A 20243-nucleotide genomic window follows, 5' to 3' on the forward strand; every position below is an offset into this window, starting at 1 on the left:
GAATATAGGCTACGGTATATTTTTACTGATGTTCAGTGTAGTTATTATTTGACTTATATATAACTAAAAGTGAACTCAGTCATGTTCGAAAACTTGAATAATTTATGGATAAAGCTTTCGCTGACGCAAACCTGGACTAACAACAAATATATGCCAAACACGCGCATTAAAAAAACAATATATTTTTCTGTTTAATATAACATTTTGTGTGAAAAGTATTGCTGGTTTAAGCAGTTTCACTCACGGAAGCAAAGACATATTTTTCTGTTCAATATAACATTTTGTGTGAAAAGCATTGCCCTACCTACCAAGCTGATACAATTTGCAGACTTTACTAGGAATAGCACCTAAATGAACGGGCGCTACAGTGTTCTGCACCTAAATATCCAGACGTCATAGTGTGCGCGCCTATTTGACCGACGCCTAACTGTCTGCGCCTAAAAGACTTGCTCCCCTTAGGTTGCACATTACTTGTCAAATAGTTTTTGTACAACTGCACAAATGATTTGGTTTACATTTTGCATCTAATATTATCAATTATGATAGCCTATTTGGAGAGTTTGCACTTAAACCTTTTCTTAATTTACAGAAACCCCAATTATGATGTAATGTTTCTTCCCTTATTTGTACCTCAGTCCTTAATCACGGTGGCCTTTCATTACTAAAACCTACTATTATGACACAAAATGTGGTTGAGATTGGATTTTTGAATCTTTGATAAATTATGCCAATTCAATGCTTTTTTTAATAGTTTTATGCAAATAAGGAAAACTTAGCATTTGATATAATTCCTTGCAAATACCAAAATTGCTTCTTTTTGTAACACTAAAGTATCGGCCAAAATATCGGTATCGGCCTAAAAAGTGATATCGGTATCGGCCAAACTATTGGTATCGACACATCTCTATTAGCACGGAATGGCCCGTTTCGGTGAGTTCCCTATTCGGTGATTTTTTTAAAAATTATTGGGTACCATAGCCTAATTATCATTGCCGTTATAGGGTTAGGGGGTTAAGGTTACGGGTTAGGGTCTTATTTCAACGTTTAGCGACGTTAAAACAATGTAAAAGCGGCAATGATAATTAGGCTACGGTACCTAATAATTTTCAAAAAAAATTTCAAAAAAATCACCGAATAGGGCTCTCACCGAATCGGACTCACTGAATAGTAGCAGACCCCTATTAGCAACTCCATGCATTCCTGTCTATTAAATGACTACTTGATGAAAGTTTTTATCAAAGATTTTTTTTTATTGTGAAGGATAGGCCATTTACTAGAAAAATTTTACTGGAAAGAGGCTAGGCTGTGTCAATACAAGGAGATTTTTTTATTGTGACAGGTAGGCCATTTATACATATACCGGTACTAGAAAATATTTTACTCTAAAGAGGCTTAGTTGTGTCAATACAAGGAGAGCTACAGCAAGACTTTTGTTTGTGGGAAATGTGATAAAGGAAAAGATTTAGTTGAGGATTGCAAGGAAAGTTTCTGTTATGGAATTGAAACAGTGACCAACTTCTGTTTTTTGGATGATCAAATAAATAGAAGTGGTGGATACGAAACAGATGTGACAAGAAGGGGAAGGCTGGGTTGGGCGAAGTTCAGGGAGTGTGGGGAAATGTTATATGGAAAAAATTTTTGTTAAAAATGAAAGGGAAAGTCGATCAGAATTGTGTGTGTCCTTCAATATTCTATGGCAGCAAAACATGGATATTAAGAGTAAACTGGCTATTCTGAGAAGAAGATGAAAAATGATTCCTAGCTACAAAACCACCATATTATTCACTTTGCAATTCATTCAAATCCACCAATACCTGCTTAAATGTGACAAGATTTACATCTCTCAAAAAAAAAATGATTGGGACGATCACCCCCACATTAAAACATAGAAAAGTATTTGCAAGGTTGGATTAATGTAGATCTACACATCATTCTTTTGTCGAAATAGCCCTCCCTTAAAGGCGTATCCAGCAAGTAGTCTTAGAGAGGATAATTTCAACAAAACACGATGATGTGTAGGTCTACATTTTTATCTGGCTTAGCATAATAAAGTTATTATTTTGTGTTTTAGGGAGCGCAATCGCCCCCTTCCTCTCTTAGATCCGCCACTGCCTCCCGTAAGGTTGTTTACTATATCCGCCCTCTGATTTGATCAATGACAATTATCACAAATTTCAACAGCCTCTTCACATGTTTATTTACACAGTAATTTTGTATAAATTATGTGTTTAGTACTGTTTGCATCACCATTGGACTTTGATGAGTATGGTTTATTTTACATGTGTTTGTGTTTACTCAATATTCAATTAGGACTACAATACCTGTATGCATGATATCATCCAAATATATTCATTGTTGTACCACTTTTCATGTCTTACTCTTGTCCTGTGACTTTTTATAAAGATTTTAAAGCTGGCATCAATTCTGATGCTAATTGAAAGATTTGTTGTAAGCTATAATTTTATTTTAAAATATGACCCTGACCGACAACTGTCAACGTGTGCACTGATGAGTCAATGTAAAAATGATGGATTTTGCTGTCTGGAGAGTTCTTCAACTATTGATGACATTTTGATTCTTGTTTTACAGCACTATTGCAAATCTACTTCTGTTTTTAAACATTGTGCAGACATGGCTTTAAAAAGAATTACCAGAGTAAGATTTTGTGAATTCTGCTTTTTTTTATTTATTATTTTATGAGACAGAAACACTGAAATAATTTTACTCAAAGCATTTGCTTTTTTTCGCAGTTGTTAAAATAAATGTTTAAATTAATAACAAGTTATTGTCATGTTAAACACCCTTTTCAGAGCCAGTAAAACACAGGCAATTTGTCAAGATCATGTGCTTAAAGTGCTTTTGAGCTGTGTGGTTCAAAAACAGTTTAATTCAATCAAATCATTGCCTGTGCTCTGGTTTTTTTTTTTCGGTCATTTATCGGTCATTGACCGATTTTTTAGCAAAATGTTCGAAAAAAATATAGTTAATTTGGTCAAAATGTCCGAAAAAATAATGACCGAAATAAATAAGATTGACCTAATTTTTTCAAGTCATTTCGGACAAATGACCGAATAGTCTCAGCGAAAAAAAAGATTTTCAAATGAATTTAAAATTCTTACGGTAATGGCAGCAACTATTGATTGTATTTGTGGATACCAAGGATATTATTAATTAATATAAAACTCTCTATTAAACTCTATCATACTAAAACGGTTGTTGAAAATTATATGTTTTCCTTGCAGGAATTACAAGACTTTAATAGAGATCCACCTGCTCAGTGTAGTGCCGGACCAATTGGTGATGACAGTAAGTTATTAGCAACTACTTTATTTAATTATTGTCTGTGTATATATTATGTTTTATATTCTTGTGATAACATCTGTGTTTGTTTACCATGATCGTAAATTTGGTTTCACTTCCCTAAGTGTTTCACTTTGTTTCTAACATTCCATTACATATTTTCTGTTTTTTATTTTTCAAGAGAAAGCACTTTTAGTTTCTAAAAGGAAACATTGTTCATTAAATTTGCAAATATCATATAAAAACATGGTGAAATTGACATTTCAACTGAAATTTTAATCGGAGCATTTGTGTATGTTATTGCAGTGTTTCATTGGCAGGCTACAATTTTGGGGCCCGTGAGTACTTTGATAATGCAGGTTGCATGTCTATAATAGTTTTGTCTGTGAGACTGTAAGTATTTTGTCTGTAAGATATATAATGTGTATATATAATTATTAATTAAAAGCAACTTGATAGTTTTTGCATTAATATTTTTGAATAAATATTTCATCATGTTGTTATGAATCTGCAGATTGCTTATTTTTCAGAGTGAAAGTCCCTATGAATGTTATGAATCTGCAAATTGCTTATTTTTCAGAGTGAAAGTCCCTATGAAGGTGGACTTTTTTTCCTAAACATACACTTTCCAACAGATTATCCTTTTAAGCCTCCTAGGGTATGTAACATTCTTCCTTTTAAACAAAAAGTCTTTGGTTATATTACTTTCAATTAGAAAAAAAAAAATCTTCAGAGTAGATTGGCATACAGTATATTTTGTATTGTTAAAAGCATTACTTATGTGGAGTCATTCATTTTATTGATGCTTTGGTGTGGTTTTAAATCTTTGTCCTTGAACTGACAAAGCCTTGATAGGTTATTCCTGGTAGTTCCGCATACTTGTAGCTCTCGGAATGGCCCGTTTCGGTGAGTCCGATTCGGTGAGTCCGATCCCTTAACGGGGGATTTTTTCATTTTTTTTTTTAAATTATTGGGTACCGTAGCCTAATTATCATTGCCGTTTTAGGGTTAGGGTTTAGGATTAAAGGTTAGGAACTCACCGAATCAGACTCACCGAATCGAACTCACCGAATAGTAGCAGACCCGTAGCTCTAGGCTTTCGACGCAAGGCCGGTTACCAGGATTGACAGAGTGAAGTTTAGATTGTTGAAATGTTGTTGCTGGGGAATTATTCCATTCATTAAATGACGCTGAATGGAGAGCACAGAGCAGTCCTTAGGATGCGTTGTGCACAGTCCTCAAGTGCACACCCCTAGAGTCGAACCAGCGTTGCTTGATCTTGAAGCTTCTTTCACGAAGATCGTTCACGAAGTCACGCGCTAACCAACTAAGCTATCGGGGTGTACTGCAGGCCTAACATTGGGAATTACAGATCCACCACAATAGATGGCTAGAACAGCGATCCGGCATAATCATCGATTCAGTGTCTTGCCGAGATACTGGTGCGTGCCCTTGAGTGGTGGTGCACACGCGTTCTTTCAGACTCCTGTCGGCTTTACGGTAATGGTCATTGGTCATATTGCAGCAGTGTATGCTGCTGCTCTGAAAAAAGATTTTATCATGATTACTGTTTTAATTGAATGCGTATTTACGTGTTTTAAAGGTTGCTTTTACGACAAAAATATACCACCCAAATATAAACAGCAATGGCAGTATATGTCTAGATATTCTACGTTCTCAATGGTCACCGGCCTTAACTGTATCTAAAGGTATGGTAATAATGTTTGTAATATGTATTTCTATGCTACAATAAAAGGCATTTTTTATATACAGGGTGACCCAAAAAAAACGGGCCCCAACTTTAATTAGGCCCCGTTTCTTAGTGTTTTGTCCGAATGAAATGAAACTTTGGTTATAACTAGTTTATTATGTTCAAAACATCACATCAAAACACTAGGGTCTTTGGCCTTTTTTTCTCCGTTCTACAGCATGTGTTCTAGATGGCCTCCATTTACCTCCGTGCATTTCTTGAGGCGCAGCACGAAGTTGTCCATGACGTTCTTACAGACTGACTTGGGAATGGCTCTCATGTCCTCCCTGATGGCTTCCTTGAGTTCCGTGATGGTTCTGGGTTTCCCTGCGTACACTCTGTCCTTAAGATAGCCCCAAAGGAAAAAATCTGGGGCGCTTAGGTCCGGGCTATGGGGTGCCCACTCAAAATCAGTCTTGAGACTGATCACTCGGCCTCCGAAGTTCTCTGTCAGCCAATCTCTGGACAGGTTTGAGGTGTGAGAACTTGCCCCGTCTTGCTGGAACCACAACTTGCTCATGAGCGACGGGTAGAGGGTCTGGAACTCACTCTTGAAGGTTTTGAGGACCTCCACATACCGCTCCTTGGTGACTGTCACTGCTGCGCCAGATTCTTCGATGAAGATTGGTCCGATGATGCCTCTAGCCGAGATTGCAGCGCACACTGTGCACTTAGGAGAGTGCAGGGGCTTGGTGGCTACTTCAGTGGGTCTGGAGGACCCCCAGAAGACATTTGTCTTGGAGTTCGCCTTTCCGTCAAGACGGAAGTGGGCTTCATTTGAGGTCCAAAAGAGGTTAAGGAAACCTGGTGTCCCCTCGATCTTCTCGAGCATTTTGACTGCCATAGCGCTCCTCTGCTTCTTGTCTGAGGCTGTAAGGGTCTACATCGTCTGTATTCTGTATGGGTGGCAAGCCCTGATATCGTTCACCAGCACTCTCCTGCAAGTCTCACGGACATACCGAGAGACTGACTTCGTTTACGCACAGAGCGTTTCGGACTCTGCTGGAGAGACTCCCTCACACTTTCGACCAGCTCGGCTGTCCGCTTCTTGGGACGTCCCGGGTGGTCTGGACGGTTCCTACTGGCAGCGTTGAGGTTCTCCACGGTCCCATACTTCTCGAAGCGGTCCACCCAGTTCTGAATTCTGCGTTTGGATGGAGCCTTTTCACATTCGAACTGATGCATGAAACTGTGCTGGGTTTTCTTAAACAGGCTTGTTTTGTAGTAAAATTTAACACAGTGTATTCTTTGTCCCAGCTCCCACTGGGGTCTTGGTGTACTTACGGTCGTTGATTCTGCCATGTCCTATAAAATAAGGGCAATCGGTGAAGAAATAAAGAAGATATGATATAAAGTGTACGCGGGGCCCGTTTTTTTTGGGTCACCCTATATAAGTTACAGCAGTGCACAAACATGCAATGGTTGTGAAACCATTCGATCTGAAGCACAACGATCAAAGTCAATGAACTGGCAAAATTAACAAGAGATTTCGAGAGAATCTGTTTTGTAGTACAGCTATATCATATTTGATTATAGATCATAGCAATTTTTTGTGTTGGGGATAGTTTATTTGCAGAGTTGACTGTTTGTTAAAAAAAATAAGCAACCTTCTTAATACAAATCTCAAAGTTAAAGTAACTGTCACCGCGTATTACAATGAACGTTCGTTTGTAACGTTGTGGCCATAAACACAATCACTGTGGAAAGTTTCCAAGCTGAAGTAGATATAAACAATGGCAAACAACTTATTGTTTTTTTTTTACATTTTTTTGTAGCCTATTGTGATTACTTTTATATGCTGCTTGATTTTTCTTACCAATAGGCTGTGTAGATTAGATTCAAAGCTATGGTTGACACTTCCTTGTACTTTCACGTTGTTCTAATTGTTGTTGCTTGCGTGTTATGTTTATTTTTATTGTTGCTTGATTTTTCAGTACTTCTCTCTATATGTTCTCTGCTCAACGATCCTAACCCAGACGATCCATTAGTTCCTGATATAGCTCGATTGTTTAAAACAAACAAAGCAAAATACAATTCTACCGCTAAAGAATGGACCAGCAAGCATGCTTCGGCATAACTCGGTTTCTGTGCTTTTTTGACTTTATTGGATGTAGTATTCTCTTCCATTGAAATCGTCGCTTTGACGTTGAGTCGTATTGAAAAATCTAAATTTATTGGCAAGCTTGTAATCATTATAATCTTTGGGGGGTTTTTCTCAGCTGCATATCCCATCGGTAAGAGCTCTGGTGCGGTGCTCGAAAGAGCGCTGGTTCGACACCGCTAAGCAGCATGCGGTTGTGTCTTTGGTAGAATATGTAATGACACGCCTTATAAGGTGGATGCGAACATTGGCTTCCTTGTTTTCTCGTCCATATAATTTAAACCTTCAACCACCGGCTTAAGCTTAAATACGACAAAAAACCTTAGATGGACATTGGATAACCTGTTTGGTTTCTCACTTTATACAACCAGTTTAAAGTTGACCCTCGTGCTTTTTATGGGTAAGTCCCATACCCAATACTAAGTCCCATAGACGACGGGATTTTGAATTTTTTTTTTTTTTTCAGTAAATTTTTCTCCAAATGCCACCTATGATAGATCACAATAAATATGTATATTGTTTAAAAACTGTAAACCTATACCTGCCTTCTCAGCGGTACAGGTGATATATTGATCGTGTGCATTTGTTAGGTGAACTGCAGTTTTACATCCATTCAACAACTACTCCTGATTAATAATAACGTTTGACTTTAGTCGTGTGATCAGTTTTCAATCACTTGGCTCTTGTTTGTGTATCATCAAAGCCGAGTATAAAAGCTGTTTCCGAATATGTATGTTCGTTTTTTCGAACGGCCATGGTGGCTTCATGTGCTAAGTTTTGGAGTTGACCTTGTTGACATGTTTTTTTTTAATCTACCATACTACTCCGTCTTTACGTCGGCGATAAATTAGACAGGTTTCCTAACCTAACTGATTTAATTTACTTCAATTGTTTTTGTTTTGTTTTTGACCCTCGTCATGTATTATAACGCAAAATTCCTTTTATCTCAGGCATTGAGAAAGATATTCGACAAAAAAGTGATGTTCATTGAAGATTTCAAAACATTAGAGCACTGCAAATTAAATTGACAGTTGACAAATATGAAAAAATAGGCGTACGGGGTCAATTTGAACCTGGTTCTGCATCCTAGGGTTAGTAAACGTTTGGCTACAGCAAGATCACATGTTTCAACTTTCGTTTGCTTGCATTTCCGCCGAATGCGCTTTCGTACCTGCCGCATATCCGCTAGTTGGTTATAGCAGTTTATTCATTTACGGTATGTCACAGGCAACTAGTAATATTCTACTGACTTTTCTATTTAGTTTTAGATGAATGATGTATTGCGTTATGTTGTAGACTAATCTATATTTAAGAAATATTTCATGTCCTTCGTTGTTATGCTCAAGAAAATTATAAATGTGCTTTATGGCTATGAATTCTTTGCATGGCAGTTGAGTTGATAGTGTTAGGGAACGTTCAAATATTACTTAACGCCTTCGAGGGGGAGGGAGGGGTTTATGCAAAGCGTTATGTTAGCGTCACATCGGGGGGTTCAAGCAAAACGTTACGTAACGCTTTCGAGTACGAAATGGTAGTTTTTTGTGCTGAATTTGTAGTGAAAAAGCGTTACATGGGGGAGGGGGGGGGTCAAAAATTCGGAAAAAAAGCGTTACGTAATATTTGAACGTTCCCTTAGCCTGATTAGTTCTATCTTAAAGTAAGCCGACCAATCAACATTAACTGGCGTCTTCCAATTGCACCAGTTCAAGGTAGTTTTTTTTTCACTTTTTTTATCACGTATTTCATCAGTGTGCACTGTGCAGTTCGGTCTGTGAATTACATTTTATAAGACTGCGAAGTCATCATCGAATATTCAGTATACGCCTTGTGTTTTTCATAAGGAATAGCAATTGAAGAATATGTTTATATTTCATTTAGATTAAATATTGTGCGGAATGGGCACATTTAAACATTGCTTGTGCGACTTCTTATGTAGCCAACCTGAGATTGGCACTGAGATTTAGTTTGGAACTATAGTACAATATTAAATAGTACAATATTAAATGTGCAAAGGTGGGCATCCGTAAATTTGAAAGTAGGCTAACACGCTACCGTTACTCGGACCAAAAGTAGCGCGTTACTTTTGTCTTACACGAGGAAGCACTATTTAACTATCTTGTGCTGTCAAAACGACCTTGAAAACGAAAATTTGTTCAACTGCCATTTCAACAGGGCTGGGGAGTCGGTGGGATTTTGGCGTGTCCGGAATCGGCCAGTGACATAAACGAAAAAGTTAGAGTCGTATACTTTTGGCCCGACTTAGCGGCCCTGCACATCAACGTCGTCGTAGAGAACACACGATCTAGTTAAAATGTATTATGCATCTTTCAAAATATCGTGTATTTAAAAATGCAAGTTGCTGAGTTTCGCCTGCTTTGACTTTTGCACTTTTTTTCCAACCTTGAATAGTCTCCTCACCGCAGCACTGGAAGAAATAGGGGTGATATTAATGAACAGGCGTAAAGCTCAAGGACAGGCTTCTGTTTGAAAACAAAAGAAACGCTGCACAAGTTAATGACGTTTGATGGCACAAACACACCAAAAAATTCATCTTCAGAGTCGTGATGACTAGTGTTGGTGTCACTCTTGTCGCTATCGACGTGGCTTGATGTTTCCCGTAATGGCTACTGTGGAGGAGTAGACGAAATATTTCTTCCTTGATTTTTTGATTGATTGTTGCTTTTGGTAAATTCAGGGATATCTAAAGAAGGGGATGCGAAGGCTCACAGCGATTGCCTTAATCTTATGACACTACCAGGGCGGTAGTTTGCAGCGCGTGAAACATGCGGTTCTTTTTACAATTGCAGAAAGTTTTGTAGTGCAGCTGGTACAGTCAGCTACAGGTGACAGTTAGTAAATGTTACGTAGAGCATATTTAAACAATACTTGTTTGGAAAGACAGTTGAAACGTTACCAAAAAGCCGTTTTTCTTAACAAAGCCGTTTTTGTAGACTAAATGTAAAGCAAGTGTACGGGTAGTTGAATTAACAAGTGACCATGAGCATGCAGTGAGTATCCACGCCTGATGCTAATAGCGCAATGCAGGTTATCATAACAAGAGTCATTAAACTACTACCGGTGACAATTGTCATTTTACGGTAAACGGAGATTATTTACGATAAACAGAAGCCCTTCTATTGTCGGACGTATTAAAAGCCTTCATATCCCCTTCTCTAGATATCCCTGGGTAAATTCCATTTATTTGATTGCAAAACACCAATTAACCTAACACGAACGGATTTAATTTTATGCCTGCTGTTAGGAAGATTACGCCACCGCATCCACCGTTCTGATGACTAGCGCAGAGACGAAGACCTTATTGACAACATAATATGATTTCAATGTTTTTCGTTTGAAATTTCAGATTCTCTTTGTTAATCTCACTTTAAACTTTTGTTTATAATGACTCTGAGTAGCTGTAAAAAAATGTCTGCTGCTGTTTTCCTTTAATTCTTTAACTAGGATTCATCATGGCAATTTTTCGCTCTCTCGTGTTCATCTCCTGGACCCCGTTTGAGAACCGATTTTCCAGATAGTGAAAGCGTGGTCTCCTTTTTGACTACCGGTACTCAAGAGAAGGTTATACTCAGCCGGCGAAGGAAGGCCCTTGGCCCCTTAGGTCTACAGCTTTTGTCCAGGCCACATCAATTCATCGCTCTGAAGCAGGATTTTCAGTTGGTTGGTACAAGACCAAATCTCGAAACAGGCTTGTTTTTTATGGGGACTTGAGGTGTTGCCTCACTACTTACGTTCCACCATTAAACCGTTTGATGGCAGCTAAAAAGTTTCAGGTCTTCCATTAATCATGTTTCTTAGTAGCCTGTTTGACATAGGCCTAAACGGCGTTGCGTTTTCTCTTGGCTGCTCTGTTCGTACTTTGGCTTCTCGTGTTTAGGTGACTCAAAAATACTTTTGTTGCTCTATTCTCGACATGGGTATAGTGCAGTCGTGGGAACTTAAAAAGTGGTGTTTGTGGGAAAATTTTTTTATCAAGCTGATACTTTTCTCAGACCTTCCCCATATTATGCAGATGGCTCAGAAAAAAATCCCCATCAATCGGATGATGGGAAACCCCCTTTTGGACCCATTTTCCAAATGACGTCACAATTCCTTTATGAAAATTTCAAGTTTTTCAAAATAGGACATATTATACATCATTTTTTAGCTTTTTTCAAGGGGAACAACTTTTTCTATTAACAAGAACCCTGAAAATGTACAGAAAAAGTGTTATTACCGATTAAGCAAAAGGATAAATCTATGAATTCCAGGCAAATTAGAAATTATTCGTCACTGGTGGACTTATTCTTCTATATTCTATAACAAAAATTAAACAAAGTAAGCGAAACGTAAATTGAAGCTATCTAGGGTTGCCAGATTTTTTTTCTCAAAATAGTGAACATTTTTAAAGCGCGCGACCGCATCCTCAAAGTTCTCAAAGCAGTGGCGTAGCCAGGAATTGTAAAAGGAGGGGGGTTGACGACCGGTGGGCGAAGCCCGACGGCGTCTTCGCCAAAGGCGACACCCAGTGGCGGGGGGTCTGGGGGGGCTCCCCCAGAAAATTTTGAAAAATGACTTTGAATTTGTTGCATTCTGAGAGCATTTTCAACAAAAATGTGGGCATAAATATTCCTGTAAAATGGTGCTGTCTGGTGGCATAGCAAAAGGATAAGATCATGTTTTCTAGGGCATTTTTCGGTAATAGAGCTATGTTTTCTTGTTGCCAATTCCTGGCTGAGATATTTGAATGTTTGGTATTGGTAAAACTCGCTCTTTTAATGCAGTTTCGTTTAAAATTAGGCAAACTTTGTTTTAAAGACATAGAGACTGAAAGCATCATTCTCAATATAGTGACGTCACACGCGTGCCAAAAGAGGGGTTGTAACCCCTAAAACCCCCTTCTTGGCTACGCCACTGTCTCAAACACATGCCAAAGCCCAAAATACGCGCAATTGCACCCTCTAACGCAGTGGTTCCCAACCTTTTAGACCTTGCGGCACCCTATCAAAGAGATAAATAGTTTGCGGCACCCTGGCAAAACTGGATCAATTCTATGAGGTTTCTGTATTTCAAATAACTGTATGAAATAACACAGAATGAGTTGTACAGTATAGCGCGCGTAAATAAATGTTGTTATTCAAAAGTCAGTGTAAAATTTGGGCTTGACTTCTTGCACAAAGTCCCTTAATATGTGGGGGCACATTCGATAAAGCCACTCGCATTTCTTCCTCGACTACAAGCAGTCGTTCTCGTTTTTTAGTTCGTTACGGAAAATCCACTCTCACATAGGTAAGCTATGACATGGAAAACTGCAGCAAAAGCACAATAGCTTTCTTTCCAACGCAAGGATATTTATTTTGAATTTTTATCCAGAAGTCGTGGAAAGGCATCTGCTTGTGCATAAGCTTAAAATTTCCATCGTTACGAATGTCAATTAATTTTTCTTTAAGATTCAAAACAATATGAGAGTCCATTAAAACTGGATTTCTCGAATTCTTTGCAAAATAAAATCATGAAACCTGGCAATAATGATGCGTTTCAAACGTTTTTATGGAAAGAACAGCAACGAGTCAAAATCTCTTTCACGCTGTTTTTCCTGGGCGAGAAAACAAAGGCTTGCCGCGGATTACCTACTTACCGTCAGCGACTTCTCCACTAAGCGACCCTCCAGAAAGGAGCCGGGAATAACTACGAGACGTGCAACTTAATGCGCACTGAAACTCAGTTAGAAATAAATAAATTCCGCACTTAACGGGTTAAAGTTAAAATAATGAATGGGCCGGAATATTGCAATATCTTGAGGCACCCTTGAGCATTGCAATTGGCACCCCAGGGTGCCGCGGCACCCTGGTTGGGAACCACTGCTCTAACGCATGCCACACGCCTAAATGAGTGCAACCATGCCCAAATATGCAAAGAATTATTGCATAAATAATATGCAAAAATTGTTGCAATACAATATGTGATGTTGTCTGACATAACAATTTGGTTCATAAATGATACCACAGAAGAAAATTAATAAAATTTTACTTTCTTGATCTTTTTTAGCAAGTAGGCTATAGTGCTCTACTTATCACAGGTTGAATCCAGGTAATTGGCTAGCTAGTATCTTGCAGTGTACACAGTATATGATATAACTACTGAAGCTAAAATGGCAAGAAAAGAGACCCACGATTAGAAGTGCTAATTAGAACACTCCTACTTGCTTATGTAACTTAGTTTACTTAACATACTTTTCATGCGACTGCTGCCTTCAATAAAGGTTTGTTTGCAGAAATTTGTTCTTTAAATTCTAAGCAGCTAAAAGGTAGGCTGTTAAAGAACACACACAATTCACTTTTAACAGAATAAACAGCTAAACGGTTTCGCTCAGTGGCGTAGCCAGGAATTTTTAAAGGGGGGGGGTTTGACGGCCGTCGGCCGTATGGCGGCTTCGCCAAAGGCGACACCGAGCGGCGGGGGATCTGGAGGCCTTCCCCAGAAAATTTTGAAAAATTGCTTTGAATTTGGTGCATTCTGAGAGCATTTTTAACAAAAAATATGGGTATAAATATTCCTGTAAAATGGTGCTGTCCGGTGGCATATCAAAAGGATAAGATCACGTTTTCTTGGGCATTTTTCGGTAATAAAGCTAAGTCTCTATGTTTTCTTGTTGCTAATTCCCAGCTGAGATATTTGAATGTTTGGTATTGGGAAAACTCGCTCTTTTAATGCAGTTTCGTTTAAAATTTGGCAAACTTTGTTTTGAGGCATAGAGACTGAAAGCATCATTCTCAATATCATGACGTCACACGCGTGACAAAGGAGGGGGTTGTAACCCCCCCCCCTCCTTGGCTACGCCACTGGTTTCGCTCATCTGTCCATATGTTACCCATAACACTGAAAATTCTCTCAACATTGGCATTAGATACAGGGATAGACATTGCATACTGGACAAATTTTAACAATTTAGGTGCAGTTTCTTTCTGAAAGAAGTTAGTCCACTTTTCCAGCGATGATCTTAACTTATTAGCCACATCACACATGATTGAGTAGCTGGCCTACCCAGTCTATAAACAAACAGTTAAATGACCAAACTTCTAGGCTGTTAGTTGCTCAGGCTAGTGGCTTTCAGTTTGTCAGCTACCTAGGCTGTACACAGTGTACACTCCACTGTTGGACTTCGTGCTGGCCAAGCCTGGTTTTGGCGAAATTACACTGAGCTAGCATATTAGGGGTTTTTCCTCAAAGCACCAGACTCATGTGCTTTTACTCTCTAAGCAGCAGAAGTGTATAGTCACTGGTTAATCCATGGCTATTGGCTAAAATACATTGACAAAATTGTAAACAAAAATTAATTGTCAAAATAGTGAACATGTTCACTATCACTATTAGCAAAATAGTTTACAGTGAACATTTTCTTAAAATAGTGATTTGTTCACTAAAATAGTGAACATCTGGCAACCCTAAATTAGCTATCATCAAAAACTACAAAGATGTTGCTTACCTCCTCGTTTTGTCCCGTTTCATGTCTTCATTGTACGAGAATTTCTTTTCTTTGGTACCAACATCGACGTTATGCAGAAGTGAAAAAAAGTCTTCATTCTTAAGTTTTTCGTCTAGTCTCTGGAATATGTCGTTCATACAAATTATTACTTAGATACGAAAAAGATGTGAAACTATCTTTGTATTTCAAGCATACTTAGGCTACTATACTATTGCATTCAACACCATGACATTCACCACACGAAGAAACACATGCCATTCCATAATTGCGACAGGTGCAAGTTTTCGTTCCACATGGATTTTTCGTTGATTTCTTACATCGGCATCTAATTACTTTGGTCAATGCTTCTGGTGCTATAGGCATATCCGTCATTATTGGGACAAGTTCGTTGTTGCTGTTGTTTTTCCATCCCCATTCACAAACATTGAATTTAAATTCTAAAGACGTAACCCATGGAAGTAGGCTGCTCTTTGGCTCGGTGGTAGCTTTTCCGGTGCAATTATCTCTTCGCATGCCATATACATGTAATTGTCATGTCTAAAAGTAAACAAAGATAAATATTACATACAGGGTATCTAGAATTGGACAATATCTTAAAAGTGTAAACATTATTATATAATCCCTATGTAAAAATACATACCTGAGTTTAGTAAGCGTTGCATCTTCATTGCCACAATACCAGATCTTGAATGCAGTTATAGAGGCTTCTCCGACCTCGTTTTGGGAACTCCAGACATTGCTGATAATTGCAGAATTCTCTTTCAGCGTTTCTGATTTTCGCAAACTTCTTTTCCAAATATCGATGACGTTGTGTCGCATCCTGATCATGCATGGAGGAAAAGAAGATCTTCTTTAATATCTTTAATAGTTGGGTTGGCTTCTTTGATTCTCCAGGCTTTGTTGAAGCGCTCCTTGGTCGAAGTAAATATCATCATGAGTGTCAGTCTTCCAATGATGCAGTAACATAGTAACTACATCAGTATCATCAGCAATGACATTTACTGGACCTTTTCGAAGAGAAGCATAATCAAGGGATTTCGCTACAATGGAACTGTAACGTTACTGGGATTGCCGGTTGAATGCTTCTGACTAAAGGTGGCTGACAACGACACTAGATTGTTGGTTTTAGGAAGTACATCTTGTATTACGCCACGTGTGAAGCGATCAAGGCGGATTCAGAAACGTCACGTCATTCCATCAGAAGTGTGTTGATTGAAAAGGGAAGAAGATTACCACATCAGTCTGTTTTATAGGCGAAATCAGTCACCCTTGGCGAGTGCTGCCAGACGCCATGCTAATGAATTAAAACTTGAAACAGTTGGGAGTACGGTAGGCTAAACAATTGAATTAACATAACTGCACTGCAGAATATTGGTTGATGACGAATACGAGACAGCAGTCGGTACATACGTTGGCCCCAGTCAAAACGACATTGATACGTAGGAGAGATGTCGTGAATAACGAAAACAAATTAAGTTATGATTGAGGGTTAAAAACTGAAATTGAATACTGGGGCGCAACTGTAAAATCAGCCATGAGAGAAAAAAATTTACAAGCGTTTTTTTTTAGAGAAAAATTAAGCATATATACAAACAGGTAAGCGTCCATGGCTGTCCATGTCCTGCCTCCGAAGAGATAGGACCTGACACCCATGGAAGCAAACCAGAAAGGTAAAAAAATGTATGTAGCCTAACGGTGCGCGAGACAGGATGTTCTAAAGTCATACTATTAGTTCGAGTATTTTGATGAGGGAGGACGAGACAGCAGTTGATGTGGAAGTTCGATGATATATGATGAGCACGATAGCAGGTGATAAGCAGTTCAGTTAGTAGTCCATTGATGGATGACGAGCACGACAGCTGTTGGGTTGTGAGTCCGTTGATGTGTGCCGAATATGACACGAAAGAGGCCAGCTTGTATAGTTGCAAGCTGTGTGACATGCAGCCATTGCATGTCGAAAGTGGCGCAATAGCGGCACTGGTTTGGTTGACGTCGCGGTGTGCTTCTGACGTGGAGAAGGCTTGAAACGTCGCAGTGTGCTTCTGACGCAAAGAAGGCTTAAATGATGAACGATGCAGCAATTGCACGTCGAAGGTGTGTCGCAGGGAGTAGCGACAGATATGGGGTTGACCATATTGGTTGCATCGGCGGTGTGCTTCTGATGTGGAGAAGGCTTGAAACGTCGCAGTGTGCTTCTGACGCAGAGAAGGCTTGAATGATGAACGATGCAGCAATTGCACGTCGAAGGTGTGTCACAGGGAGTAGCGACAGATATGGGGTTGACCATATTAGTTGCGTCGGCGGTGTGCTTCTGACGTGGAGAAGGCTTGAAACGTTGCGGTGTGCTTCTGACGCAGAGAAGGCTTGAATGATGAACGATGCAGCAATTGCACGTCGAAGGTGTGTCGCAAGGAGTAGCGACAGATATGGGGTTGACCATATTGGTTGCGTCGGTGGCTGTGGATAGCCGTATTGAAATCATCTCCGTGGAGGCATCTCATGTTGAGGAATGTGTTGAGGGACTGTTCAACTCAGTGCAAGTCGTGGAGAACATGGGGTCCTGTGGTGCCATGTTGAAGTGGTCTCATCAGTGAGCTTGTCGTGTCATCATCGTGGTGCTGTATTGAAGTCCCTTGAAGTCGCACATCAAGTCTCGCAGCAACCGTGTTGATGGGCGCGTCTGAAATAAAATTGATACAAAGTAAAAGCAGTACAACAACACTTTACAAAAAAAATAGCGATACATGCGGGCATGCAAGTTGTTAAAGTTGCAAGGCAGCCGGCTGATGAAAGGTCACTTTAAAAAAAAAATAGCGACAAATATGAGTACAAAAAGTGGTTGCAACGTCACGTGACTGTAGTTAAACGAGTGACTAAAGAATGGATACAGTTTTGACGTCTTGCCCAAGACGGTAAATTGCTGTAGAATGGATGAATGGATGCAGTTTTGACGTCTTGCCCAGGACGGTAAATTACAGTAGAATTCAGTCGTTAGGCATATAGTTGAGTTTGTTGTGGCATAGTAAACACAGAAAGTACATGACGTTGTCATGGCGTAAGCTTAGATAGGCCTACTTAGGCAAAATAGAATACAAAATAGCAACACGAGTTGCGGCAAGATGATGGTAAGTATAACACAAGGTGGCAGTAGGCTTAAGTAAAAGAGTGTACAAAGTGACGTGAGCACAGAGAGTACATGACGTTGTCATGGCGTAAGCTTAGATAGGCCTGCTTAGGCAAAATAAAATACAAAACAGCAACACGAGTTGCGGCAAGATGACGTTAAGTATAACACAAGGTGGGAGTAGGCTTAAGTAAAAGAGTGTACAAAGTGACGTGAGCGCAGAGAGACATCATGACATGTTATAAACGTTGCAGTTGTTAGGAAATCTATGCATAATGGGGAGATTGATAATGAGTATGGCTGGCAATTACCTGTAGGCTACCGTACTAGCTACTTGCGACAAGTTAAAAAAATTTTTATGTAGTGGATACTATAGCAACTACAAGGATAAGATACCATGGAATAGAAGTTAGTTATAAGTGGTTGAAAATGATTAATATAGGCTGCAGTAGGCTGCTAGATGATTATAGAGATATTTTAAAAAAAATTTTGCATGCAGTGGTTTCTATTGCAACCACAAAAGTAAGGTACCATGGAATAGAAGTTATAAATGGTTAAAAATGATTAATATAGGCTGCAGTAGGCTGCTAGATGATTAGAGATGTTTTTAAAAAAATTTTGCATGCAGTGGTTTCTATTGCAACCATAAGGATAAGGTACCTTGACAATAGAATTTGTAGCCTAAATGGTTGAAAATAGTGAATGTATGCTACAGTGCTAGATAATTACAAGTACCGTAGTTAATTGCAATTACTTAAAGAAAGATAAAAAAAAGCACATGGTAGCATTACCAGCCGCCGTTGAAATGGAGTGAGATCTTGTTCCCAAGTCGTGAGTTCTGTCGATATCGAGGCAGCATCATCAGAGCATTTTGCCTCGCGTAATTAACCGCCATGCAATGTGCCTTTCTCTTCTGCTTTGCAGTTTCATTCTTGTGCATTTCGTTTTTCAATATTCATTGTGTAGATCAGTTATTTTCACTGTAGATGTTATTGTAAAATCATCAGAGCAGTTGTGAACTTCAACTTCGGATTGTCTCACATGGGTAGAAACAAACTTGATGAATTCAGCCTTGGTTTCGAGTTTCGATGCAGCTGAGGTAGCGATCTTGAGTAAAAGGAAGTGAATTGCTCGGATCAATTTTCACAAACGTGCTCTGTGGAACGGAATTTCGGCGCAAGTGCTCGTGACTTTTAGTACTTTCGTCATGATAGACATCAAACACAACAACAGCATGGGTATAATGGTTTTGGATATATTTTATATACGAATTTCAAACTTCCGAAAACTTCATTCCTTTTTTCCAGCGAACTTTATGTAGTAGGCCTAATGCACCACCGTCGATAATAGAAGTTGCTTGTTGATTTCCTCTAAGGCATGCGACGAAGAATCAGGCAAAAGAATTTTTCGAAGAGAAGGTTTGTCAGGCTTTCTCATCATGCCTTCCTTGAACATCGACATTGGCTCTGAAGTCAACAGGAATTCGAAAAATTGCTCAAGGCTTTCCTCGCTTTCAGCAACAGCAAACATCCTATTGAACATGACTTTCGAACCAATACCACTTGCACCACTTTTTGTTTTGTTTACTTCCATTAAGGATTCTAATGGTTTGATCAATTGATTGATGTGATAGTAATTGCTACCCTATCTAAACCTTTTTGGATATTTTGACCAATTTGCTCCGCTTGTTCACAATTGACGTCATCTTTTCCAGCGATGGACACTAGACCGTTTGAAAGAGAAGATAGGTTTACATCTGGTACCAAGAATGAGTTTTTGATTGATTGATTGATTGAATCTTTATCCTCGGACTGGGAAAGCTTCTTGCAGAGATTAATCCTGGCAGTTTCGCATACTTGTAGAGGCTTTGAATCACTGACGCAGGCCCGGTCACCGAGATTGACAGAGTGAAGTTTCCGATTGTTGAAGTCTTGTTGCTGAAGAATTATTCCATCCATTAGATGCCGCTGAATGGAGAGCAGTCCTTAACGTGCGTTGCTCATTCGTTGTTAACCAGGCCAGAAACTTTTACAATCTTCGTAATCCCTCTTTTTTCTTGAAGCACCCAATTCTTCATGCTGGTTAGCCTGCTTCATAGAAACTGAGCCTTGTTTAGTTGCGTCATTGCTTCATGAATAGGCCCTACTTGCCGAGTGACTCACACTAAAAACCCAAAGATGTCGAACACTTTCTGTCATACTTTTCCTTCCGTCAATCCTCCACGCGACTTAATTGAGCGCATAAGAGCTTGCTCGATCGCAAGATCTTTCCAAATTCCGGTGAAGCTTTTTGCTGTCCTCTTTACTGTGTGCTACTCGGTTAGAAGTTGATCGTAGGCCTACAACCATAGATGAAAAGAGAATTCTGCAATTATGAGCAATATCTGGAGTCATGGTGTTGAATGTAATAGTATAGTAGCCTAAGTAGGCTATGCTTCAAATACAAAGATAGTTTCACATCTTTTTCGTATCTAAGTATAATTAGT

The 20243-nt window shown here is 39.2% G+C and overlaps 1 protein-coding gene across 1 annotated transcript; it reads left to right on the forward strand.

Annotated features, from left to right (window-relative positions):
• The first annotated feature begins 1259 nt into the window (after positions 1–1259).
• On the forward strand, positions 1260–9024 carry LOC145787078 (ubiquitin-conjugating enzyme E2 2-like). Its single transcript, XM_082598796.1, has 7 exons — positions 1260–1339; positions 2590–2655; positions 3243–3306; positions 3607–3638; positions 3881–3958; positions 4904–5009; positions 6985–9024. The coding sequence occupies exons 2-7, from the start codon at positions 2632–2634 to the stop codon at positions 7125–7127; spliced, it is 447 nt and encodes a 148-aa protein (XP_082454922.1). The 5' UTR covers positions 1260–1339; positions 2590–2631; the 3' UTR covers positions 7128–9024.
• The last annotated feature ends 11219 nt before the right edge of the window (positions 9025–20243 follow it).

The sequence above is a fragment of the Aplidium turbinatum genome, chromosome 18 (genome assembly GCF_918807975.1).
Source record: "Aplidium turbinatum chromosome 18, kaAplTurb1.1, whole genome shotgun sequence".
NCBI classification, from domain to species: Eukaryota; Metazoa; Chordata; class Ascidiacea; order Aplousobranchia; family Polyclinidae; genus Aplidium; species Aplidium turbinatum.

Bases quoted from the DNA above. Each gene is read 5' to 3' on its own strand.
- LOC145787078 (XM_082598796.1), top strand. From the start codon at position 2,632: ATGGCTTTAAAAAGAATTACCAGA. The intron at 2,656-3,242 runs GTAAGATTTTGT...TTTTCCTTGCAG, and splicing joins CTTTAAAAAGAATTACCAGA to GAATTACAAGACTTTAATAG. The intron at 5,010-6,984 runs GTATGGTAATAA...TTGATTTTTCAG, and splicing joins GGCCTTAACTGTATCTAAAG to TACTTCTCTCTATATGTTCT.